General features: G+C 42.2%; 1 protein-coding gene across 3 annotated transcripts in view; it reads right to left on the reverse strand.

The window, feature by feature from the left end:
• GABRG2 (gamma-aminobutyric acid type A receptor subunit gamma2) overlaps nt 1-23,802 on the reverse strand; it is a 561,032-nt gene that overhangs the window by 297,270 nt on the left and 239,960 nt on the right. For 2 of the 3 annotated variants that reach the window (XM_078653408.1, XM_078653407.1), the window contains exons 2-3: nt 17,095-17,243; nt 8,017-8,084 (exon numbers count right to left, since the gene is read on the reverse strand). In XM_078653408.1, the coding sequence (XP_078509534.1) occupies nt 8,017-8,084; nt 17,095-17,243 (217 nt within the window). Of the gene's footprint in view, nt 1-8,016; nt 8,085-17,094; nt 17,244-23,802 lie in introns of those variants that run through there. The other variant, XM_078653409.1, reaches the window with a different exon arrangement.

A 23,802-nucleotide genomic window follows, 5' to 3' on the forward strand; every position in this document is an offset into this window, starting at 1 on the left:
ACCCCATCTCAACCCATGGGCTCACAACCGCCATTCCCAACGGCTGCAAACTCATCCACAAGCACCACATCAACGACCGCAAGGAGGCATCACCATTGTACACAAATACACCCAGAACCTCACAACCACATCTGACAACCACTCACCCGACATGAAGCACCTCTATTTCTGGATGCAGACCAACCCAAACACCACCCTCTGTGGCACCCTCATCTACAGACCTCCTGGGCCCGCCCCCCAGTTCGCAAAGCCATAGCAGACTTCATCGCTCACCACGCCCTCACATCAGCGGACTACATCCTCCTCAGCGACCTCAATTTTCACCTGGACAACCTCGATGACCACAACACCTCATCCCTACTGGAGAACCTTGCCACCATCTGACTCAAACAACTGGTCACAAAACCAACCCACTCAGCAGGACACACGCCTAACCCCATCTTCTCTGCAAGCAACATCTCCATCAGCCACAACTTCGAGCCACACTGGACCGACCACCACTGTGTCCGCTTCTCCTCCACCAAACCACCTGTACGCCACCATGCCCAATGTGATCCTAACAGAAGTGGAACAAGGTCACCAAGACCAGCTCACCACCTCCCTAATGCAAAACCCCACCACCGACATCCATGAACACCAACACCACAGCACGCAACCTCCACCACTGGATCTCCAACTGCACCAACACACTGGCTTCCCTCAGGCAACCAGGCCTCCAAGAATGCCAGCTGGCTCTCCCCTGCCCTTCAAGAGTCCAGGCACACCTTCAGGCAGCTCGGGAAGAAAGGGAGGGGCAGCACCATCAACTGCTCCATCGAGTCTATCACCTTCCCAGAATACTGGAAGCACACAGAGATCAACACCCTGCTGAAGAAACCCTCTGACGACCTGACGGACCTCAAGAACTACGGCTCCATCTCTCTGCACCCCTTCCCAGCCAAAGTCATAGAGAAAGCCATCAATGCCCAACTATTCAAGTTCATCGAAATTAACCACATCCTGGACCGATCCCAATCGGGCTTCAGAAGCAACCACAGCACCAAGACTGCTCTCCTTGCCGCTACAGATTACATCAACACCCTCCTCGACCCATGCAAAACTGCTGCCCTCATTCTCCTAGACCCTTCAGCTGCCTTCGACTCCGTATCCCAACACACCCTCTGTTGAAGACTCCACAACGCCAGCATCCATAACAAAGCCCTAGAATGGATCAGTTTCTTCCTAACTGGCTGAACACAGAAAGTCAGACTTCCACCGTTCAACTCAGAACCCACAGAGATCAGCTGCGGAGTGCCTTCAGGATCCTCCACGAGCCCCACCCTCTTCCACATCTACATGGTCCCACTTGGAGCCATTGTCAGAAGCCAATGACACCCTGCTGATTTTCTCCCTCACACATGAGCCCACAGCGGTCAAGAGCAACTCCCACAACGAGATGAAGGCAGTCACCACCTGGATGAAGGAGAGTTGTCTCAAGCTTAACTCCGACCAGACCAAAGTCCTCATTCTGGGCTCCACCCCCTCTACCTGGGATGACTCCTGGTGGGCCACATTCCTCTGAACACCCCCACAACCGCAGACCACGCACAAAACCTCTACATCATTCTGGAATCCTCATCCTCAATGAACCGCAGTAGCAACATAATTTCATCATCCTTCTTTCACACATTCGCCTGCTGTGTAAGATATTCAAGTCGATCCCCACTAAGTCCAGGAAAACGGTCACCCATGTGCTCGTCAGCAGCAGACTCGACTCCAGCAATGCACTCTACACTGGCACCACTCAGAAACGCCAAAAGAAAGTGCAGAACATCCAGAGCGCCTCCGCCAGACTCATCCTGAACATTCTACATTCCCATCAGACATCTCCGCTCCACCCAACTGGCCCTGTCCACCATCTCACAGATCAGTAAGGCCATGGCTGGAGGAAGACCTTTATCCTACCTCGCTGTGAAGACCTGCAACTCCCTGCCTCTACCTCAGGCAATCACCATCGCTGCTGCAATTCAGGCACAACCTCAAGACTTTCCTCTTTAACTAACAGTGCAGGCCACACATTAGACTGCATTTTTACTAACTACAACAGACTCCATGTAAAAGATACTGTCGCTTTGAGTTGGATGGACCATTATATGATTAGTTTCACTCTTTCTTTTACTCAACTAGAAGTGAATCCAAAACTGCTAAATGAGGGGCATATTGCCCATAGACATTGGAATAAAATCAGTACAGAAGATTTTTGCTCAGACGATCTGTAAGTGAGTTTCATATTTACTTAGAACCCATGGATGAAGTGGTCTCTAAGTGGCTTGAGACAGCCTTCAGATAAGACAGCTCCTTTAAGGCTGACAGGTCACAAAAAGGGAAAATAGTCTGCCCCATGATTCTCAGAGGAATTGAGAGAACTTAGGCAGCTCTGCCATAGGCAGGAGAGGAAATGGCACACCAAACAAGATATTAAGGAAAAGGTCACACATAAAACCCTCCTTGTTACAAACAAGGTCATGATCTCCAAAGCTAAAACCACTTATTTTACAGCTCAAATCGCTTCAGTGAAAAACTCAAATTAGGAGTTTTTTAAAGTGGTTAAGAACAACAAGGTCTAATCCCTTCAGTTGAAAAGAGACTAATATTTCAAAAGCATTTTGTGACAGTCTGGCTAAACTTTTTAAGGATAAATTCTCAACATTTAGGCTGAATTCAACTTGGTCATGACCCATGTGAAGGATGGGCAAAGATATTCCTGGTGGTACTCCTCAGCAGTGTTCTTTTCCATCTATGTCAGAGCTTCGGGTCAAATAAACCTGTATAGGGATTAAAATAAGGTCTCATAGAGACATGTGCCCCCCAAAAGTTCTGCAGTTGGCTCCTGACCTGTGGCTTAGCTCTTGGAAACAGTTTTCATCTAGTTTTGAGATGTGCTGTTTTCACTGATGGATGGAAGTAAGCTGTTGTTATTCCACTTCTCAAAAAGTCTAACGTAGATCCAGAGGAATTGAAGAATTACGACCTGATCTCTCTTCTTATGACTCCTGCGAAATTACTTGAGAAACACCTGAACAACATGCTAGTCAAGATCATCACTGACCATGATCTCCTAGACCCTTCTCAAAATTGCTTCGTAAGTGGCCATAGTACTTAGTCAGCTCTCATTGCCACAACTGATGCGGGAAAAATGCTGGTGTACCAAGGTGGGATTGCCGTCTTAGTCCTACTGGACTTGTTGGTAGCCTTTGATACCATCTCTCCAACACAAATGGTTATGCGGTTAAAGCAAGTAGGGGTGGGTGACAAGGTGTTAGACTTGGCATCCTTGGCGTGGTTTCCCCCTATCTTTTCCCCTCTACCTCCTGTATTTTTGATGCTGTGCTGGATTTAGTTTTTGCTGGTTTAGATGCTTTGGGCACTTTACCACTGCTGATCAGTAGCAAAGTGCAAGTGCTCCCTGTGTAAATTGTTATTGTGATTGGTTATACATGATTGGCATATTTGTGTCACCAGGAAGTCCCTAGTAAGGTGCACTGAGTGTGCCAGGGCTGGTGATAACAAATGCTGCTAGTGGGCATGCAGCACTGATTGTGCCACCCACATGAGTAGCCCTAACATGGTGTCTCATGCCTGCCACCGCAGTGCCTGTGTGCAGTCTGTGAACTGCCATGTCCTCCTGGTCAGTGTCCCCACTGGCCAGGCCTAACCCTTCCCTTTCTGTACACATTGGTCACCCCTGTGGAAGGCCCAAGGTACCCCCTTGGGCAGGGTGCGGTGTATGTCCCGTAATCTTAGGTCCTTCAACCAACTTCTCCTTCAGACACCCATTGTAAAGAAGTCCAGACAAGGTGGAAGAGCCCTGTCCTTTGTTGGTTCAGCACTCTGGAATAAAATTCCTTTGGTGCTCAGGCAATGCAGTGATCACTTAGCATTTAGGAAAAAGCTCAAAACCTTTTTATTCCAATGTTAGTAGTTCCCAATTTCACTGTCCTTTTGTCTGTTGACCATCCAACTAGGCATCTGGCGCGGGGATACTCCTTTGGGAGTCAGATTCCAGCGCGGTATAAACTCACAAATAAATAAATATGTGAAAGGTAGAGCATGTACTAGTGCAGGTGACATACTCTGGTAGTGAATTACAGCCATTTTTGTTTTTCACTATTGTAAGGGTATCTTGCCCCATAGGCTATCATGGGGAATGCTGGCTACAGTGGCTACCAGCATATCTTCCCATAGGAGCAAGATGGGACATAAAAGTCTGGTATCCCTGAACTCAGAATTTAATAACACATCTTTTAGGAAAGGTTGCTTTTAAATCCTGTTTTTGAGAACAGCACTTTTAGAAAGTTGCTGTTCTCTTGTCTGACCTTTCTATGTACCTTGGGCTATTTGTGAATTGACTGTCTGGTTTGAGAGTGACAGAGGCTAGGAGCCCCCAGGAGGCTGGCTGAGTCAGCCCTAGGTTGGATGACTGCATCTGCATCTTGAGTGGTGGGAAGGGATAGCACCTGGGCCTGAATAGGGCTGTGCCTACCTCCCACAATGCTGGCTCCACCTCCTGTTGGGCGGCTGACGACCTGCCCCTCTCCCTGAAAGGAAAGGAGAGGCCAGGAAAACAAAGTGCTCAGGGAACACCCAGAACTGGTTCAGACCGGGCTCAGAGCCCTCCTGCACAAAGGGATCAAATACTTTTAGGGGTATAAGTACAGGACCCCTGACCACAGAAAATTAGATCATCCTGGAATCAAGAAGGAACCTCTGCCAAGGAGAAAGCTGAAACTGATGAAGGAAGACTCTCCTGCTGTTGCTCTGCTGGACTGACCTGCTGTTGCTTTGCTGCCAAGGAGAGGGGAAGGACTTTGCTTTGTGCTGTGTCCCCTTGCTTGAAGGAATCTCCAAGGGCCTGAGAACAGCTGGCTCCCTGTTAAGAAGTCCCAGGGACAAAAGGACGTCACCCTCAGCTTCCCTGAACTCTGTTGAAAGAGTTCTGTCCTTCCTAGAGTGCTTGGGCCAGTTGAGGTGCCTCTGAAAGTTGTACCTGTGCTGGGAAGCTGGAAACCAAGCTTTTTAAGGAACTTTCTGCAAGTGTTATCGCATCCCCGGCATAGCGAAAAAATTCCCGCCGCTACGGAGACCGAGATCGTCGCAGCGCCTGTCACCGCTGCCTGAAGACGTTGCATCCTTCGTTTGCGGAAAGATTTCCGTCGCTGCGAACATCGTCGCAGAGCCTGTCGCCATCGGGTGAGATTGTTGCACCGCCTGCTTGCGGACCGCATCACGTCGCTGCGAACATCGTCGCAGAGCCATCGCCTTGAGGATCTGCGAGAGGAAGATCGCCTCTGGATCACGCATCTTCGCCCCAGAGATCGTCGCAGCCCCAAAGATCATCGCATCGTGCCTTTGCGAGCTTTTTCACTACGGAACCTCTGCACAGGAATCCATGCAAGGTATCGCCTCCCTTCCCATACAGACCAGAGTCACCGCAACACACCCGCTACATCCAGCAGGGTTGTCACATCGCCTCCCCAAGGTCTAAGGAGTGACGCATCACTTGTTTTCCACCGCACCAGCTTCTGTTTTGGTACTTTGTCGCATTTAAAGGTACTGTTGGCTAAACGTGATGCAACTGTGAACATTTAACGCAACTGTGGAGTATTTTAACGCAACCTTAAGAACTTTTTTGAAACCATATTCTTGAACTGTGCATGTTGGATTTTTGTCGTTTTGGTCTTGTGTAGTTTAGATTAAAATACCTTTATTTTTCTAAACTGTTGTGCAGTCAGTTTGTGGTGTTTTCACTGTTTTACTGTGATTGTTGGTACAAATACTTAGCACATTGCCTTTGATAAGTCTGACTGCTTGTGCCAAGCTACCAAGGGGGTGAGCAGGGGTTATCTAAAGATTTTTTCCTCCTTACCCTGACTAGAAGCAAGGGTCTCTATTTGGACAGTGGTACCTACCTCTGCCAAATAGAGACCCCCAGTTCTAACACAACGCATTTATATTGCTTCAATCATTCTGGCGGAGAGACTTCAGATTGTTAGATGCGGTCAGTACAGTTCTCTGGTTTTCAGTCTTTCTTTTGGAGAACCACAGGTGTCCACTCTTAACTTCACTTTTTCTAATTTGTATGTCATGCCATTGGCAGCCCTAGTGCTATATTTTGGTATCCACGTGCTGTCATATGCAGACGATACTCAATAATTGAGTCTTTCATTGATAATCACTCTGAAACAGCTGAAAGTGTTAAATGCTGCATGACAGGGTGAGCTGCTGTACGAAGGAGAACTTCCTCAAATGAAATGCCGAAAAGACTGAAGTGATGGTCTTTGGAGCTGAGCATTATGTCTAGTCGGAGCTTTGGTTGCCGGAGTCATGCGGGTTCATCCCTTCCCCTCTGGATTCTGTTAAATTCCTTGGTGTAATATTGGATATTTCTCTTAATTTCAATCTATAGGTAAATTGCACCATCAGCAGCTGCTTTTTCATTATTCATGTCCTCAAGAAGATCTTTCCTTTTATTCCTGAGGAACTTCGCAAAGCAGTGGTTATCATGTTGATCACTTGAATCTAGACTATTATAACTCCATGTATCAGAATATCAATAGCTACTTTCAGAAAAAACTTCAGACAGTGCAAAATGTGGCTGCACTGCTCATTCTCAAGATCCAAAACATATATCCGTAAAAGGAGGTTTTCGGAATCTTCACTGGCTGCCAATTAGAAAGCACTTACTATAGTCCATCTTGCAGTTCATGATGAGGGAGCATTGGCAATCAGGTCCACCTTTCAGTGGTAGAGGCTGACCAGGCATTTGAGATCAGCCTTGGGAAAGAAAGTTGTAGTCCCTAAATCTCGTAAGGTAAGATGAGGCACTCGTCCCTTCTCTGTGGCAGCTGCAAAAAAATGGAGCACTCTTCTTAAATACATAGCTGGGACCGACTCCTTCGTCGCATTTTAAAAATATTTAAAAAAACAGGCTTTTTGTGTTGTAGACTTGTATTTTAGGATTTATTAGACTAGCTCTTCCTTTCTTTTTCCTTTTGAGGGATCCCGGTTAGGGCTTTGGAACTCCTTAGATTCAGCACCTTGGTATCTGCGGTTTAAGAGCACTTTATAAATTTCCTTTTCATTTAATTTCATTACATATTATAGGTAAGGCGCTCATAACATTTTGGGACTGCCGCAACTGCCAGGGGACCGCGTTCTCTGGCAGTGACACAGTGACATGGGGCAGCAATATGCTTGGCAGTGCCGCTGCAGCACCGGCAAGCATATACTAAGTTTCTCCACCCCCAGCCTTTTCATGGCAGTGAGCCTGCCATGAAAAGGCTGGTGATGGGCAAACAAAGGAGCCCCACAGAGCCTCCAGTTCCGCCTGCACTCTGGGATGCATGCGGGAGGGCACACGTACACACCCCTGTGAGCATGCACCCCCACTTCCTGACAGGTATGGACTTCACAGTCCATGACATGCAGGAACTTACTTGAGCATTCCCATTGCTGTGCCTTTTTCAAAGGCACCAAGGTGGAAACACCAAAGGACAGCCTGCCAGAGCAGGAGAAATCTCCTAATCTGGTGGGTGGGTGGCAGGCAACTTTGGCGGTGCGGGCGGTGGCGTGCTACCCCACTCCCACACCGCCACAGTCGTAATAAGCCCCTTAGTGCGAACAAAAGAGTACTCCTCTGGTCCCAATATGAGACTCTGGATACTTTCTCCATTATATTTCATTACACATATCACATCCAATGTGTGAAAAATGCTTTTTTAAACTTTTTAAAGCACTATGTTGAGTTCACCTGAGCACCCATTTTGCACAAGGATAATTTTACTAAACAGTTTTCCTTAATATTTTCTCCTTAAGATTTCTATCGATTTTTAGTCAAGTATTCACTGAGATATATCTTTGCACAAACTGCACGCAGAGGCAGAGAGTGCTAGTTACAGTCATTCATTCATACATCTGTCCAGAAAGCAGAGCAGCAATTATTCAATAATATATAAGTCATGAGATATGTATACTCACCATGTTAATGGCATTCACCGGACCGATGCTATTTACATACATATCGGTGTGTATCACTGTTGGTTTCACTGCAACAGAAACGAGAATGCTGTTGGCATGAGTCTACTTAAAATCGAAATTAACATAACAGAAACTGTCTTTATAATGTCTCTTTATCTGCAGTCACCTGCCTGGTAAAGGCTGTCAAAGGAACTGTGTAACTGGTTCCTGTAGCCGTGAATAAACACTGAAAAGCTACATCTAGCTGCATTTCCTGCACTGCTTCTTCTCCCGAGGGCTGCTCATTCTATCATTGATACATATTTTAGCACTTTCTTTATTTCCTCCATGTTGAATTCTCAAAAAATAACAAGCAACAATGCAACGAGTAAAAGGGACGTATTTCAAGGTATATGCAAATTATGCTTTCATTTATACTGAGAAACACTTTGCACAAAAAGATGTGAAGCCATATTATAGCAGTTTTTAGAGGTAAGTACATTTCATAAGTATTGACAGTAGTGCAATTGTCGTATGATCCATTTGCTCTGGACACTTTGGAAAATCACAACTAACCGGAAATGGAGAATGAAAACTCATGAACTTACAGTTACCAACGTTGGATGACCAGCACCCAGTGACAGTTTAGCCTGGTCAGTGCACTATATAAAAGGAGACTTTCATTTATTCACTTAATCACTATGCAAACGCTCACTTGGTGCAGTATTGACGTATTCCATTGTGGTGGAAAATAAGCAAATGAGAACAAGCACACAACGAAACAGAAAAAAAATGTCTTTAAAACAAAGGTGACAGTATTAATTTATCATTTCCTGAGACCGTTCTCGTGTAACCGTTTCAAGGAGTTTTCATTTCCTAGAATTCAGACTACAGCTGAAAAAGCATGCAAATGTTTCCTACAGAACACCTCTTCCCCTTTCAAGACTTGAAAATGCGGACATTTCCAAGAATGGATTGAAAGTCGTTATGACCATTGGCAGCAGCGGCTCCGCTAAGGCAGAGGAGTGTCGCCCCACTGCTCCTCAGCAGTGTAAAAAAGGAAAAATAAAATTATAATAACTGGCCGTTATTATCATTTTATATTCCCTTGCTGAAGCCAGTTTTGGTGCTGGTTTGGCCTGTGTCACAGCCAGCAATGGGAGGAAGGGCATGTGCACTTAAGTGCCTATGACAGTTTGGCCGGTCATCTTGGGCCGGTCTAATAGTCATGCGCACTTAGCATGTTCTCCACTGGGCTGTAATGTACAGCCTGGGTGGAGAACATGCACAGGCTGTCAGTCTCTAGTTGAGTGCCAAACCTTGGCACTCAGACCAATCATGATTCTGCTGTCATGGTGACAGGAGTGTCATGATTGGCTCATGGGAGCCTGGGTGCTTCCTGAAAGAGAAGCGGAGGAGAGATGATGTAGGAGAGATGGAGTGCAGATGTAAGTGAATTATACTTTTCTCAAACCACCCACTCCACCACCCCTGTTCTGTACCGCCTGTTCCTAAGTAAGCATTGAGCATAGTTACCCCCATTTTTTTTTAAATCATTGCTAAAATCAATCGTTTGGGCTTGGAAATGAAAATGCAAGCAAGACCTAATACCTTTGTTGATGTATGTTCATACTTCATGCTCACCCACACTAACTTCTGTTTTTGTACCCTACACTTGCCAAAGACACATGATTTAAATAAAATAAAAAATATTTCAAATCCCACAGTTAAAAGTTGCATTTATATGCCAATGGAGATCTGAAAAGCTGACAGTACTTTCCTAACGGAGGTCACAGGGATGTTTAGAGGTCCTTCTAATCAGAGAGAACTTTCTCTCTAACTGTAAGCATTTACTGGTACCCGCAGGCATCAGACAAATATCATGGTTCACTCAAATAATATAGAAATTAGAAATATTGTGCAACAGGAATGTTGTGTCAGAAATATCGAGCACAACAATTTTGCTTACCTATACATATACCGGTAAGTACTAAAATATAGAGAAAAACTATTATTTTTTGCTGACAAATGAACTATACAAAATACCTTCTTTATCATATATAGTGAAAAATAGTAAATCATAAATATTTCAACATATACCATTAATATAAAGTAAATTAAATATGTTTAAGTAATTTATAAAAACATACATACAAATATACTAATGTAATCAAACACACACACATATATGTTTGTTTATATACAACTATATCATGTAAACTATTTAAACAAATAATATTTTTTATTTATATCATAATTTTCTAATTTATTTTAACTTACTAATATGACAAATATATTTACATACACATACAAAAAAAGTGAAAACGAGACAACTGAACTGACAAAATATTTACATTGTTGCCAATTTTATTATACATAAAAGGTAATTAATAAACAAAAATACTTTTCACCAAAATTATCTTTTCAATACACCCATGTGATGTATGTATATATATATATATATATATATATATATATATATATATATAGAGAGAGAGAGAGAGAGAGAGAGAGAGAGAGAGAGAGAGAAATGAAATACACAAGTACATAATAATAATACATATGTAAACAATATAAACAAAACTATTAAACTCTAGGAATATTTCACTCCACTCCATACAGCAGTGGAGAAAATGCTGGAATCAGGAGGGATACAATTACCCATGCCCACTCCAGTCTGTGCAACTCAGGAGAGATAGCATTCACTATTCCCACTCCATTCTGTGCAACAGTGCAAAGAGAGTAGTTCACTTCATGCAAATAACAAATTTTACCAACTCTATTAAATACCCAATAATGTAAAAATCTAAATATAATAATTATATTTCTACATTTTAAGAAAGATTAAACAAATTACATTAACATGACAATTTCCAATAACTATTATTAATTAAATCATAGCCAACAATAAAAATGTAATTCACATAAAAGGTATAACAAAATATACATATTTAATAATATAAACAAAATTAATAAATGAAACCTTTCTTTTTTTATTATTACAATACATATTATTACTTACATATTTTCCCACCCTATTCCTCCACAAACTAAACAGCACACACCTAAGATATAACATCACAACAAATATTAGAATTTACATAATTATCAATTAAATAAATAATATTGAATTAATAACTAGTTATCAATAAATTCTTTTATAATTAATTTCCCAACCCATACCCCTACAAATAACATCACCCACACCTGAAATATAACCTAAAAAATATCTTAATTACACAATTTACATAATTAGTTATCAATTAAATAATTAATACTGATTGAAAACTATTAATTCATTAAAATGAATTAGCTTTCCACCCATTACCCCACGAACCCCACAACTCGCACCTAAATTAAAACTTAAAAAACTAATTAATTGCACAATTTACATGATTAATTATCGCTTAGATAATTACCATTCGTTAATACATATTAATTAATTAAAATTAACTAGCTTCCCACCCTCTATGCCTACAAACCCCATAATCCACACCTTAATAACTACTCAAAAACAAAATATTTACACAATTTACGTAATTTGTTAGCAATGCAATAGTTAGAATTTGTAAAAAAAAAATAAATAAAATGATTCAAATTCCCACCCTTTATCCGTACTAACGCCACAAATACACATAAATTACAGCTTGAAAAATTAATTAATTACACAATCAACATAACTGATTATCAATTAAAATATAGTTAAAATGAATTATTAATTAATTATATTCAATTTACTTCCCACCCTGTACCCCTACAAACCTCACAACCTGCTGCAACACTAAAAATTACTATTAACATTTAAATACATTTTTAAAACAACATAAAATGTACAATATATATTTAAAAACATTAACAATAATTATATAATCAATGTATAACAAATACAATTAAAACATCCACTATAATAGATAAAGATGATTAAAAAACGATGGGGCTGGTTAGGATGGAGGGCGGACTTAAGTCTGTCCGCCACCCTCTCATCAACGAGACTACCCGTCAGGCTGTCAGAGGTCCCAGCAAAGGCATTATGATGCTGCCGCCACCACAGCGGCACAATGCCTATACTTTGCATTGCGGCGGCTGCTGCTGGCTTTAACACCCGTCACAATGCAATATAGGCACACCTGACAAATCCCAGCGCTATGTGGCAGGCACCATGCAGTGCCTGCCGCATGGTGCAGGGATATGTTTCAAGTGCCCATATTGGAGGGCCAGGGGGCAAGGGGGGGCCTACTACAGGCCCACAAAGTACCTTTTGCCTGCCTTCTCAGGGCGTGTTAACTGCCATGAAAAGGCGGGCAGAAAGGGACATTGTAATCCTATGGTGGTGCCTGGCAGGAAATACAACCCCCTCCGCCGCAGCAGTGGGCTCAAGGAGGCCGTTAGATTCGTGGTGGTTGGTCTTGCTGATCACCAACCATCCACCCACCTTTGAAATATGGTGGGTGGATAAGATGGTTCCGATGGTGGTGGGACCGCCAATGACGAGCTATCGTTGGCAGTCCCAGCATCATCATAATCGGTCCTGAATTCCTTACAATATTTTTGTATACATATATATTTTTGACTTCGATAATGCTTGCCTTAAAAATGTATATTTCCATCAACGATATTCCTACATCTTGATATTTGTGTATCAAGATGTTAAAAACTTGCTATTTCCAACTCAATATTGTTTCCGGATACCAAATATCATTGTAGTCAGGCTGCATTATTTTTCATTCCAGAATCGCCCGGAGCCATAAACAAATCTTTCCTCACATAAATGCAGTACCGTTGACTCCTGCTAGAAGTCCCTGAGTCAGAGGTTTCCCTGCTGTATTCAGGCTGCATTACATTAGTTCATTGATAGCGATCCCTAGAGTCGGACACAAATCATTCATACAGTAGGATGAAGTACCAGAGTCTATTACTAGAGATCCTGGAGTCAGACATATGTTCTTGCTGTACTCAGGATGCAGTACCTACAATCTCTACTAGAGGACCACTGAATCCCCCATTGCTACTTCAATTTCAGGACACCAGTGAATTGTGAAAAGAGCAGACGGCTTGGGTGTTTTGTATGAACATTGCAAAGAAGTAATGGGAACAAAGTTGACAAAGGTTTTATTTTAATCTGGCCTTGTCAAAGAGAGCAAGTTTTCAAGGTAAATATACATATTCTCTTTCAAACGCCTATACATGTTTCTTGTTTTGTATGTCCTAAATAAATATACATGTAAGAAATGGGTTTTTGATTGAGGGGCTGAGGACCCTTCTCAAGCAACAACCACAATCCCTGTCAGGCTGAACTACAAAAGTCCCAAAATTAACCTGTGCTCAACCCTCTGGTAGCCTGTCACAAAAGCAGTCAGGATTAATTTAGAGGCAATGTGTAAAATTCTACACCAATTGAAAAAATAAATGTCTTAATAAATAAAATGACACCAAAACTAATTAAATCCAATCACCAGAACCGGATTTATACATGTTTAAATTTATAAGTGAAAAAAGTGCCTAAAAGTTTAACACGCTATCACTAGTATCTGCTTACATGAGACTGGGGAAAAATGAAGGGATTATCTTCACCACATTCATACTAACTTTATTTCGATCACTAGATCATAAAAGTACACATAACAATTAGAAATTGGCAACATTCATCTTAAAAGCCATACAATCCAGATCGTATGGGTCTGCATTCAGCTTTCAAAGCACTTTCTTTGATTACTATATCCAAATGCAACTGAATCAATGGAGTAATCATTTGAAGGGCAAAAAGAGATACAATAAATCTATTTTCGGCCATTGACAAAATACTACTATTCGCATATGCCCAGATCTCTGAGCCATATAAGACTGCTCCTAGAGCCTTAACATTATGAATCTTCAGTGCCGGAGCAACTCTCTTAGAAGTTTTTTTTTTTCACTGATCTTAGATATATTCATAACTGTAATATTACACCTGCGCTCTAATTGAGTATACAAAAACTAAGTTAACTGATAATCTACTGTGATCACTTGAATAAGACACAGCTAATTGTAATATCACAATATATAAGTGAGATAATGAAACTATAAGTCATTAGTCACAAATAAGTCAAATCCATTTCTCAAGTCCAACAATATAGAATGTCTTAAACTTAATGAATGATATCATATGGGAGAATGGTATGATTTTGGTATCATTAGACGTGGTCTCTCTATACAGTAATATTGATCATGACTTGGGAATATCAGCAATGGAGAGCTTTTTGAAGAAACGTCCAGCTGAACAATATGACCACACTATGATGTTATTGGAGATGACAAGAATAGTTCTGGAGAATAACTATTTTCTTTTCAAAAATATGTGGTACAGGCAGAAACATGGGACGGCGATGGGCTCCAGATTTGCCCCGTCTTTTGCAAACCTATTTATGGGTTGGTTTGAGGCGGAATGGATCTGGGGCCCAAGAGGCAGTAAATGGATCGACCACCTGTACTATTGGGGTGGATTCATAGATGACTGCCTGATGATTTGGAGAGGTACTGTAGCCGAATTACAGGAATTTTTTGACCATTTGAATAGCAATGATGTACACATGAAATTTACAACTGAATTCAGTTTTGATAGACTAATGTTTTTGGATGTGGAATTATTTATCAAAGATGACAAACTTTGTAGTAGAATGTATCGTAAAAAAAAGTTGCAATGCCATATTGTCAGCAGATAGTTGCCATCCTTCATGCCAGATTCACTCGATCCCATATGGTGAGATGTTATGAGCACGTAGAAATTGCTCAGAGGATACTGACTTTGAAAACAACCTTGCAGATATGACTAACAGGTTCAAGGCTAGGGGATATCCGGATAGAGTAATTTCAGCTGCTAAAAAGAAAGTTAGAAACATTTCTAGATCTGATACACTGAGACCTAAACCAAGCTTATTTAACAGTGAGGATAATAAGAAATTGGTGAGGTTAGTAACTAATTTTGGAGAAGGGAATCACCAGCTATATGGTATCCTTAAAAAATACTGGCACTTATTGTTAAGTGATTCCGATATTAAGACTGTGCTGAATGACAGACCCAGTATTACTTACAGGAAAGGTAACACCCTATCAGATAAATTATGCTCCAGCTACTTGGGCATACGAGACAAACCCAATTGGCTCAGTCGTCAACCACATGGTTTCTACTGTTGTGGAAACTGCAGCTCATGCAGATGGGCTGTTAGGAGGATCAAAGAATACAATTACAACCATATGGGCATTTACAAAATTAATTCTTTTATTAACTGTGAGACGGCATATGTTGTCTATGTAATAGTTTGTTCATGCTCCAAGATCTATGTGGACTACTACAAAGTTCCCCCCATTGGAGGAAGACTCCTGGAGCACAGCAATGAACGACTGAAGAGTCTGTAGTTATATATTCAGTTCATCACAAGTTAAATCACCAAACGATAAAGAAGTTCCTCAGTTCTTTATTCCATGTTCAAAGAGTTCCAAAAGATAATTAATCAATGCTTCACGGTGCATGAAAACAATATAATCCAGATACGATATCATCCAATCATCAAAAATCCCAATGCATTTCTGGCGGAAATAAAGCCCTTCCTCAGGGGATAGCTCTACAAACGTAAAGGAAAAACATCCATCAGTCAATACTGGTGCCCCCAAACTTCATGCTCAACTCACAAAACATATAATAACGTGCTAGATAGACATCACCCTATGTGCTTCTAAGTACACACAAAAATTAAATGCACTGCCAAAGTGTCGTTAGTGCCATATAGGGCAGCGGTGTCAGGATATTTTATAGGGCTGGGATTCAGGCAGGGAGGAAAGGGTATTTTTTCAGGCCTGGCGAATGGGAATTAGTGCTGTGGGTGGGGGGTCGATGTAGTTCTTCAGGCTGGGTCAGGGTAATTTTTAGGAAAGGGGATCAGGTTTAGGGCTTCAGGAGGGAGGGTAGGGTAGGTTTTAGGGCTGGCGGTTGGTTCTAGGTTATGTATTGTCCCCCAAATTCTTTTCTACTACAGTGCAGACATTGAGGAGTCTGGAGAGAAGCAGGCACAATACTTCACTCTGATCCTGACAATTTGTGCTACCATAATTATACTCACAGCCTAGTCATTCCATTTCCTTCTCCCACCCAAGTATGAAAAACCTTGTGGCTTCCTGCAGCCCCTTCCTTTTCCCTGGTGACCGTCCCTCATACCAACTAAAAATTAATATCTGGTTACCTTCCACCCTACCCAACACCCTCAGAATTCCCTTCTCCCAGCTGCCTGAAATAAGAAAAAAAGGTACCTGGGGCCTTATTTATGAAGGTCTTGCGCCGCCGGTGCGTCACTTTTAAAATGGGAAAAAGTGACGCACGAGCGGAGCACGGCTTTCATAAATAAGGCCCCTGGTGTTCCGCCACCCCACCACAAAACATAACATGTGAAATCAAGAGCTCGAGCTGCACTAAGAGTAGTTCTAAGAGAGCTGCTTGTCAGCTCAGCCTCAATTTCCTTGTCAGTCACAGTCCACCGCTGACAAGGGAGAAGGGAACATGGTGAAGCCATAGAGGAGGCCATGGTTCTCTTTCTCCCCTGGGTCTGTAAGTCTCGGATGTATGCTCTGTCTTTGGTGAAGTCACAATAGTGAAAACAACTTTTCCGTTTCAGATCTATCTTGAAATTGTGGTAAATAGCCGTATTTTGTGTATTCACACAAATGTAAGCGCAAACGCGACCCAAAGATATTGAAGCGTTTTACAGGAGCACTAGTTACAGTACACCAGGTCACGTTCATTTTTTTAGGTAGGGTGATTACATAATTTGCATTGAATCACAGGATGTTGAGCCAAGCCGAGACTCGAATCTGGTTCCCCAGGTCCAAGGTGGCAGGTTTGAGCCCGATGTGGCATCCTCTCCCAGTTGAAGTCATACCTAACTATACAAATGTACTGAAAACTAAATAACACATATTCGTCAGGACTGACAATGGAGTTGCTGAGGACATTTATGAAATGACTGATTAGTTAGCTTTCTCTTTTTTACTGTCCTGATTGATCTTTTTTTTTTTACCTTACTTTGCATGGACACATTTGCACAAAGTGAACCTCAAAGAATTATTCCATACCTCCAATGTCGGGCCGTAACTTGTTGTCATAGCCCTCGAGGAGGCCATTTAAAATATGGGTCACGTCACTGTCGTGCACTTTCGACGTTAGCACCCACGTTTTGTTTAACGTGACATCTTCATAGTCTTCCTCTGTCTTTTGGCTCGAACTGTGAAGGGAAAGGTAAAAACTGCATTAGATAAAGTGCTCCAGGGTGCATTAGAAGCGTAATTGCCCTCATAGAAATAACCATTAAACACAGGATAAATGACTTGTTCTCAGAATAAGAAACAGATTGTTAATGTTTCTCAGTTAGTCGTGCATGCACTAGAATTGTGGTTCTTGTGCGGACCCCCACTTAATCATTCCTGGAATCTGGGGACTCCCACTAAATCATTATTGGAACGGGGGCTCCCCACTGAGTCAGTTTTGGAATACAGGGTCCCTGGTGTGAACAATTTCAATGATTTGAACCTCAAACCAAACACAAAAATACAAAAAAAGGCATTTTTCAAGCAAATACACAAATGTCAAAATATTTTATTTAATTCTCAAACAAATATAAAAAAGTTTAAAAAAATGGGTGAAGCTTTTCTACATTCAATTAAAACACCTGCCATGCATACTATATTCCTGCCATCCATACTCCATTCTGTTTGATGCACTTGTACTGCTCCCACAAATCAATCTGAGGATACCAACTTAATTGTCAGTCCCCAAATTCAAATTCCATCACATTTACTGAACGTTCTAAGATATTCAATTTTACTTCTTTATTTATTTACACCTTGTTATCTGTTATTATTATTTAATTTACTAAGCAACTGCAGACCCCATGAGTAGGCATTGTGGACTCCCACGGAGGCTTAGACCCACTGCTCTAGAACCTATAGTGTGTTACTCCCTACTCACATCAAATCCACAATTTAGAACTTCAACCATACAACCCTCCATTAACACATTACTGATTTCCACCACATGCTTATCCAGTGTCAAACAGGTGCTCGCATAGCTCTTACCATACCTACAGATATGCATACACAAGACCCAAGAAGCTCGCACATATATATATTTTTTTCAGAATTTTACATAGCGCAAACTTGACCTGATGGTATCAGAGGGCTTTACATGAGCACCAGTTACGTTACACAAGCACACTTTCACTTTCGTCCAGAATCACAGGATGTTGAGCGCCATTGCCAAGACTCGAACCCGGTTCCCCAGACTTGAGCCGACCGCCCTAGCCCGAAAGGCCTCTTCCTCTCCCTAATATACTCAAGGTACCCTCAAAAAACCTGGTATGAGCCTCTATATGAAGAATAAAACGCATGAGAAAATATCTTTGAATTCTTAGAGCTCTAGTTCCGAAGATTTTCATGTTCTTTGTAAATGTGCAAACAATGAGGGGTATTTGTGTGTGCAGGGAGGGCATATGCATTGAAGTATGTCTGAATGTGGCCGAGTGTGTTCACTCATGCACCTGGTGTAATAGAGCATATCTTAATTGGCACATTCATGTGAGAACATATTTGTTAAACATACATCTTTTTCTCAGAAGAAGAAAAGTGGTACTTTGCAATTGTCGGTGATCTGATACCCATCCTGCAGGATTTCTTTCCCAGCGCAAACCCTAGGCAGTAGAGGCATTCCTAACGAGGTTCCACTGCCTTGCGTTACACATTTCTGAAAATCCTTTTTTACATGTGTGAAGAGGTCCATGCAGTTGCTCCGTATAGATCTGACAGTGCAACACCCTTCAATTCAGCCCAAGAAATAGCAATGCTACTTGTTGACCTGCCTTGGATCACCTTGGAACCACATCCCTATGGAAACTGTAAATATGCCCAAAAATAAATAAGATGGATCAAGAGTGGATCTTAACCATATGCTTATTCACATTCCTAAAACCTTATGTGTTAATTGCCAATCTGTTGAATAACTGGGGCCACTGGAACATAAAAGAACATGTCAATCGAATTCAGTGACTATTAAATCACCCATTAGAAGCAAAGGAATTCTTTTCTGCAGATTATCTATTTTCAAGTGAATTACTGTGACTCTTTTGTTTACCTCCTTCAAGTTGTTGATTATCTTGTATTCCCCGGAAACCTTGGGAATTAGGAACATGACTAAGTATACACATTTGCCTCTTCCTATCAGAGTAAATGGAACAAGCCCATCATTTGCTTTGCTTGCCCTCTGCCTGACACTGAAGCCGCTGATTTCTTTTGACACCATAGATGCAAGAGAGTCACAAATTCAATCTGGTATCCCTGACTGATTATTTGTAGCACCCAAAAATTGGAAGTAGCTTTCTCTCACACCTCTCAGAAGTGCTGAATCTGACTTCCAACCGGTAAGCAAAGGTTCTTCCCAGAAGATTCAGGATTTCTGCTGTTTCTATTGAGATGAGTTTGGAATTTGTTCATGAGAACATTTCTTCTGAAAATCATTCCATTGTGATTTATACGAAGACTTAGGCTGTTGCCTCTGCTATGGGTGAACAAAGCAAACACAAGGAAATGATGGACGGAGCGCTGACATTTCTCAGACACTCACTCCCAGTCACCGATCTGGGTTGAATCCATCATCGTTCTTTAGCTCACTTTGCCACCCCAGTTCAGACCCAACTATATCAATATCAGTCTTGAGCCTGTGCCTCTGCAAAGGGGGTCTGAAAGATCCCACCCTGAAGAGGCCATATTTTAGGAACAAAATTATTCTTGACAGGATGTAAATGTAGAAGAGTGTTTTTCTCCTTGAGCAACTTATGCATTTTTGCTTCAAGATCTTTCCCCAAAAAAGTTCCCTCACTTGGTATTTTCAAAACTGAATATTTTTTTTGACAAATTGATAAGCTACTCCTTTATATTTGTGTTTCTTCATGCAGAAATTGAAGAACCTTTAGCTAGACCAGATGCTCTAGCAACATCAAATGATATATCAAACATAAAATCAATCTGCCTCTCAATTGCCTCCAGTAAGACAGAGCATTCAGGGGATTGTTTACAAGCCCCTTGTGCCGCCGGTGCATCACTTGTTTTGGTGCATCGGTGGTGCAGTTTGCTGGCCCATATTTACAAGGCCTTGCAAAGCCACCCTGCATGGCTTTTTATGGGCTTGTAAATACTTCCCCTTTTCACGCATGCCAGTGACGTGCCATGGAAGTTGCTGTGGGGGTTCCCACGCAACACCTACAGATTCTGCTGGATTCCCAGGTTTACAAACTTTTGTAAACCTGGGAATGTGTCAGAATCCTATGCCTCCTCAGGAGAGGCGTAAGGAGGCGCAGCGAGGAGAAATACTTTTATTTCTCATATTTTTTTCCTCTTTCCTTGGGTGCAGCATTCTGGAGCATGCATACAAAGAGGAAAACGTCATTAACTATTGTTTTAGTGCAGGAAGGTGTCCCTTTCTGCACAACAGCAATCATCCCACAACGCAGACACCCTTGCAACAAGATTCAAGGATGCCTGCATTGGAGCATGGCAGCCAATTGTGCGCCAGCGCAGGGGAAAGCACGAAGATGCATCATATTGTTGTAAAAATTATGCATCCCTGTGCTTTTAAAATGCTCGGCATAGGAAAATGGCTTGCATAACGATGCTGCAACATTTAGTTGTAAATGAGGCCTTCAATGTTAAATATGAATCAGCAAAGATCTTTCTAAAGGAAAAAGTAACTTTCTTCTCACCAGAATCTTTCAGTATAGGTCATTTTGCTATAGATGGCATCCCCACTAAACTGCCAGTCATCAAATCTGCAGGCATAGAAACCACACATTTTGAATCCACATCGATCATTGGATACAAATGTTGCATAAACTGGGACAAACTGATTTTTATCTTTTTTCCATATCCTCATAACAATATCAAGCACATGAATATGAACTGTAAGTCCCATTTGGGAAGTATGCGGAAACTGGTACAACACAGAATCGTTTCAAGTACTTGGCTCCCTATCAGTTACAAAACCCACATTTTAAATAATATGATTCAAAATTAAAGGCAATAATTCTTTCCTGGGATGCTGATGAAGAAGAGAACGACCAGCCTCTTACATTAACGTTTGCCAATAATTTCAACCAGCAATTAAGATGTAAGTCAAGTTTAAGTGAAAGAATCTAGCAGCATAAAAATTACGTAGCTCTCATTGGGCGTAAATTGCAAAATGATGCACTCTCTCCCTAAATTAAAGGAAACACATGTGCAGTAACCATCATCTCCCACTTATGCTCAACACATTATCTTAGCCCTCCTTAGGTACATTCATAAAAGCATACTGAAACAGCAGCAGCATCTTCACATTTTCAATTCAGTTGTGACATAATGGAATTTAAATATGATTTCCATTGGCAGCACCAATCCTCTATAATCCTTGTGATGCAGACAGACGCAGTAGCAGTCGGTGGTGGGATTAGCTGCCTGATGGTGACGTGGGGAGTGGGAGGGGCAGGGTGGGGTGTAGTAATCTATGGATTACGGAGGATTACAGGTAAGTAAACATATAAATAAATAAAATGAATTTCGTTGTGCGCACTGCATCCCCAAATGTGATACAGTGCACGCAACAAAATTTGTTTTATTTAATTATATGTTTACTTACCTGTAATCATCTGTAATCCATAGATTACTACCCCCCCAACCCTGCCTCTCCCCCTCCCCACGTCACCGCCCGGCAGCTACTCCCACCACCGACCGCTACTGGACAGAAGATGCTGGAAACGTTGCTGTGCTTGCTATCCTAAGCCCAGCAGGAAAGATTCTTCAAAACATTACCTGATGATATCACTAAATTTAGTTGCTGCTTTAATTACGACCCAACCAGGAGGTGGCTGGGAATGGTAGCCTTTTTATATCACCTGCATAGTATCTTGGGTTTTCATTTCAGATTCCTAGAGTTTTCTTGCCTTGGTCATGTGGAGTCATCTCAGTAGTGATGACCGGGAAGAGGACATGGCACGTGGGATTAATGAGGTGTGCATGCAGAGCTCTAGAGGGCAAGAGACAAATTAAGGATTGAAACCTTTGATTCTTTTGTTAAATGCTAAGGTTAGCCTCTATTCTGAGCAGAACGTTCAAAATATGTTCTACCGGGGCAGTTTCTGACATCTTGAATGGGCGAAGTTGCCCCTTCTAGCTAAACTTTCCATCACATGGAAAACCACTGTGAAAGATAAAGCATGTGAGAACACTTAGGGCCTGATTACGATGGCCGAGAACCCATCACTGGCAGCCTGCCGGTGGCAGGTTCACCACCATCGTAAGGCCATTCCCCGCCCGCCAGATAAGGATGGCAGGCGGTGTGCTAGTAGGCGGAAAGCCCGTCCGCCACGGGTCCGACAGAGGCAACTATTCTGATTGCCTCTGACGGACCCGCCCCGCATTCATAGAATGGTGGCGGTGCCTAGCAGGCACCATCCGCCATATCAGGATGCTGCATCCCCGCCAGCCTTTCCATTGTGGTTCCCCCACCATGGAAATGCTGGTGAGGATTGACTTTTGGGGCACATTACGGGCCTCTCCTGTGCAGGGGCACTTTCGGTTTGCACTTGGGGGGCCATTGTCCTGCACCATGTGGCAGGCACCGTGTGGTGCCTTGCACATAGTGCAGTGGGAAGCAAAACCTGCCTTTTTAACACTGCGGCGGATGCTGCAGCCAGCAGCACCCGGCGCAATGTTAAAACTGCCTTTTGCGGCCACCGTGAATGAGGCCTCATTGTAATTAGAGGTACGGGACCGCCACCACTTAGGCAGGTGGTCCCAATCCCTGGGACGATGGAGGACGGACTTAAGTCTGTCTGCCATTGTAATCGGCCCCTTAGTTCGGATCAGGCAACAAAATGTAGTCAAAGAGACTTAAGGTTCTTGCCAAGAGAATGATGAGCACGTCAGGCAATGCCATATAAAAATCAAGTATTCTTCCCATATTCTCTAAGTGTGGAACAAACTGGTTTGCAGTTGCACCCTCCACCTTCCATGTTTGAATCCTTCAGTTCCATTCTATTTAGGCCTTTGCAGCACCAGCAACACAACTGGCCTGCTCTCTGTCCGTAGGCTGCAGGCAGCACCCATCTTTCTAAGTGACCTGATTTAAATCATGAGAGGGCAGATAGGAGTGAATCTTGGGTGTTCAAAGTTAGGGAACTCACCTATGTATACTGTGCAGCAATAGTACCATCACAATCAGTGCTGCAGAAGATGGAAGGCATAGAACACTGAGCAGGACCTCAGTCATGGTTTATAGCGCATTTTAAAGGGGAATGACCTTGTAAGTGATCGCCTTCCAATTCTACTGTCCAAGAGGAGTTAATATGAATCTACAAAGCCAAACATATTCATGGATGAAAATCAAATTTCCATGGAGGTACTGTTCCCCAGATTTTTCTGAAATGGGATTGTGAACATGGAGCATCACAACGTAAACTTTGGTCAGTTTTGAAAATATTTAAGTGAAGCTTAAAATCTTAAATAAATTGTCTGACTGAAAATCATTGCTGCACTTTGAGTCCCTTTGTTATGACTTTGAACACTTTTCACGTGAATTACATAATTCATATGGTTTGATACTTTCAGGTATTCTTCCTTGAATACACTGATGAGACGAATTCACAAGAGGGTGCTCACTTGGATATCAGTTTAGCTAATGTGACTCCTATTTTTACCCAAGCCCAATTATTTGTTGCTAGTCTGAATCAGAGGATTCTATTTCAGGGAAGGATGTGTTTG

Source organism: Lissotriton helveticus, chromosome 7, assembly GCF_964261635.1.
Source record: "Lissotriton helveticus chromosome 7, aLisHel1.1, whole genome shotgun sequence".
Taxonomy (NCBI): Eukaryota; Metazoa; Chordata; class Amphibia; order Caudata; family Salamandridae; genus Lissotriton; species Lissotriton helveticus.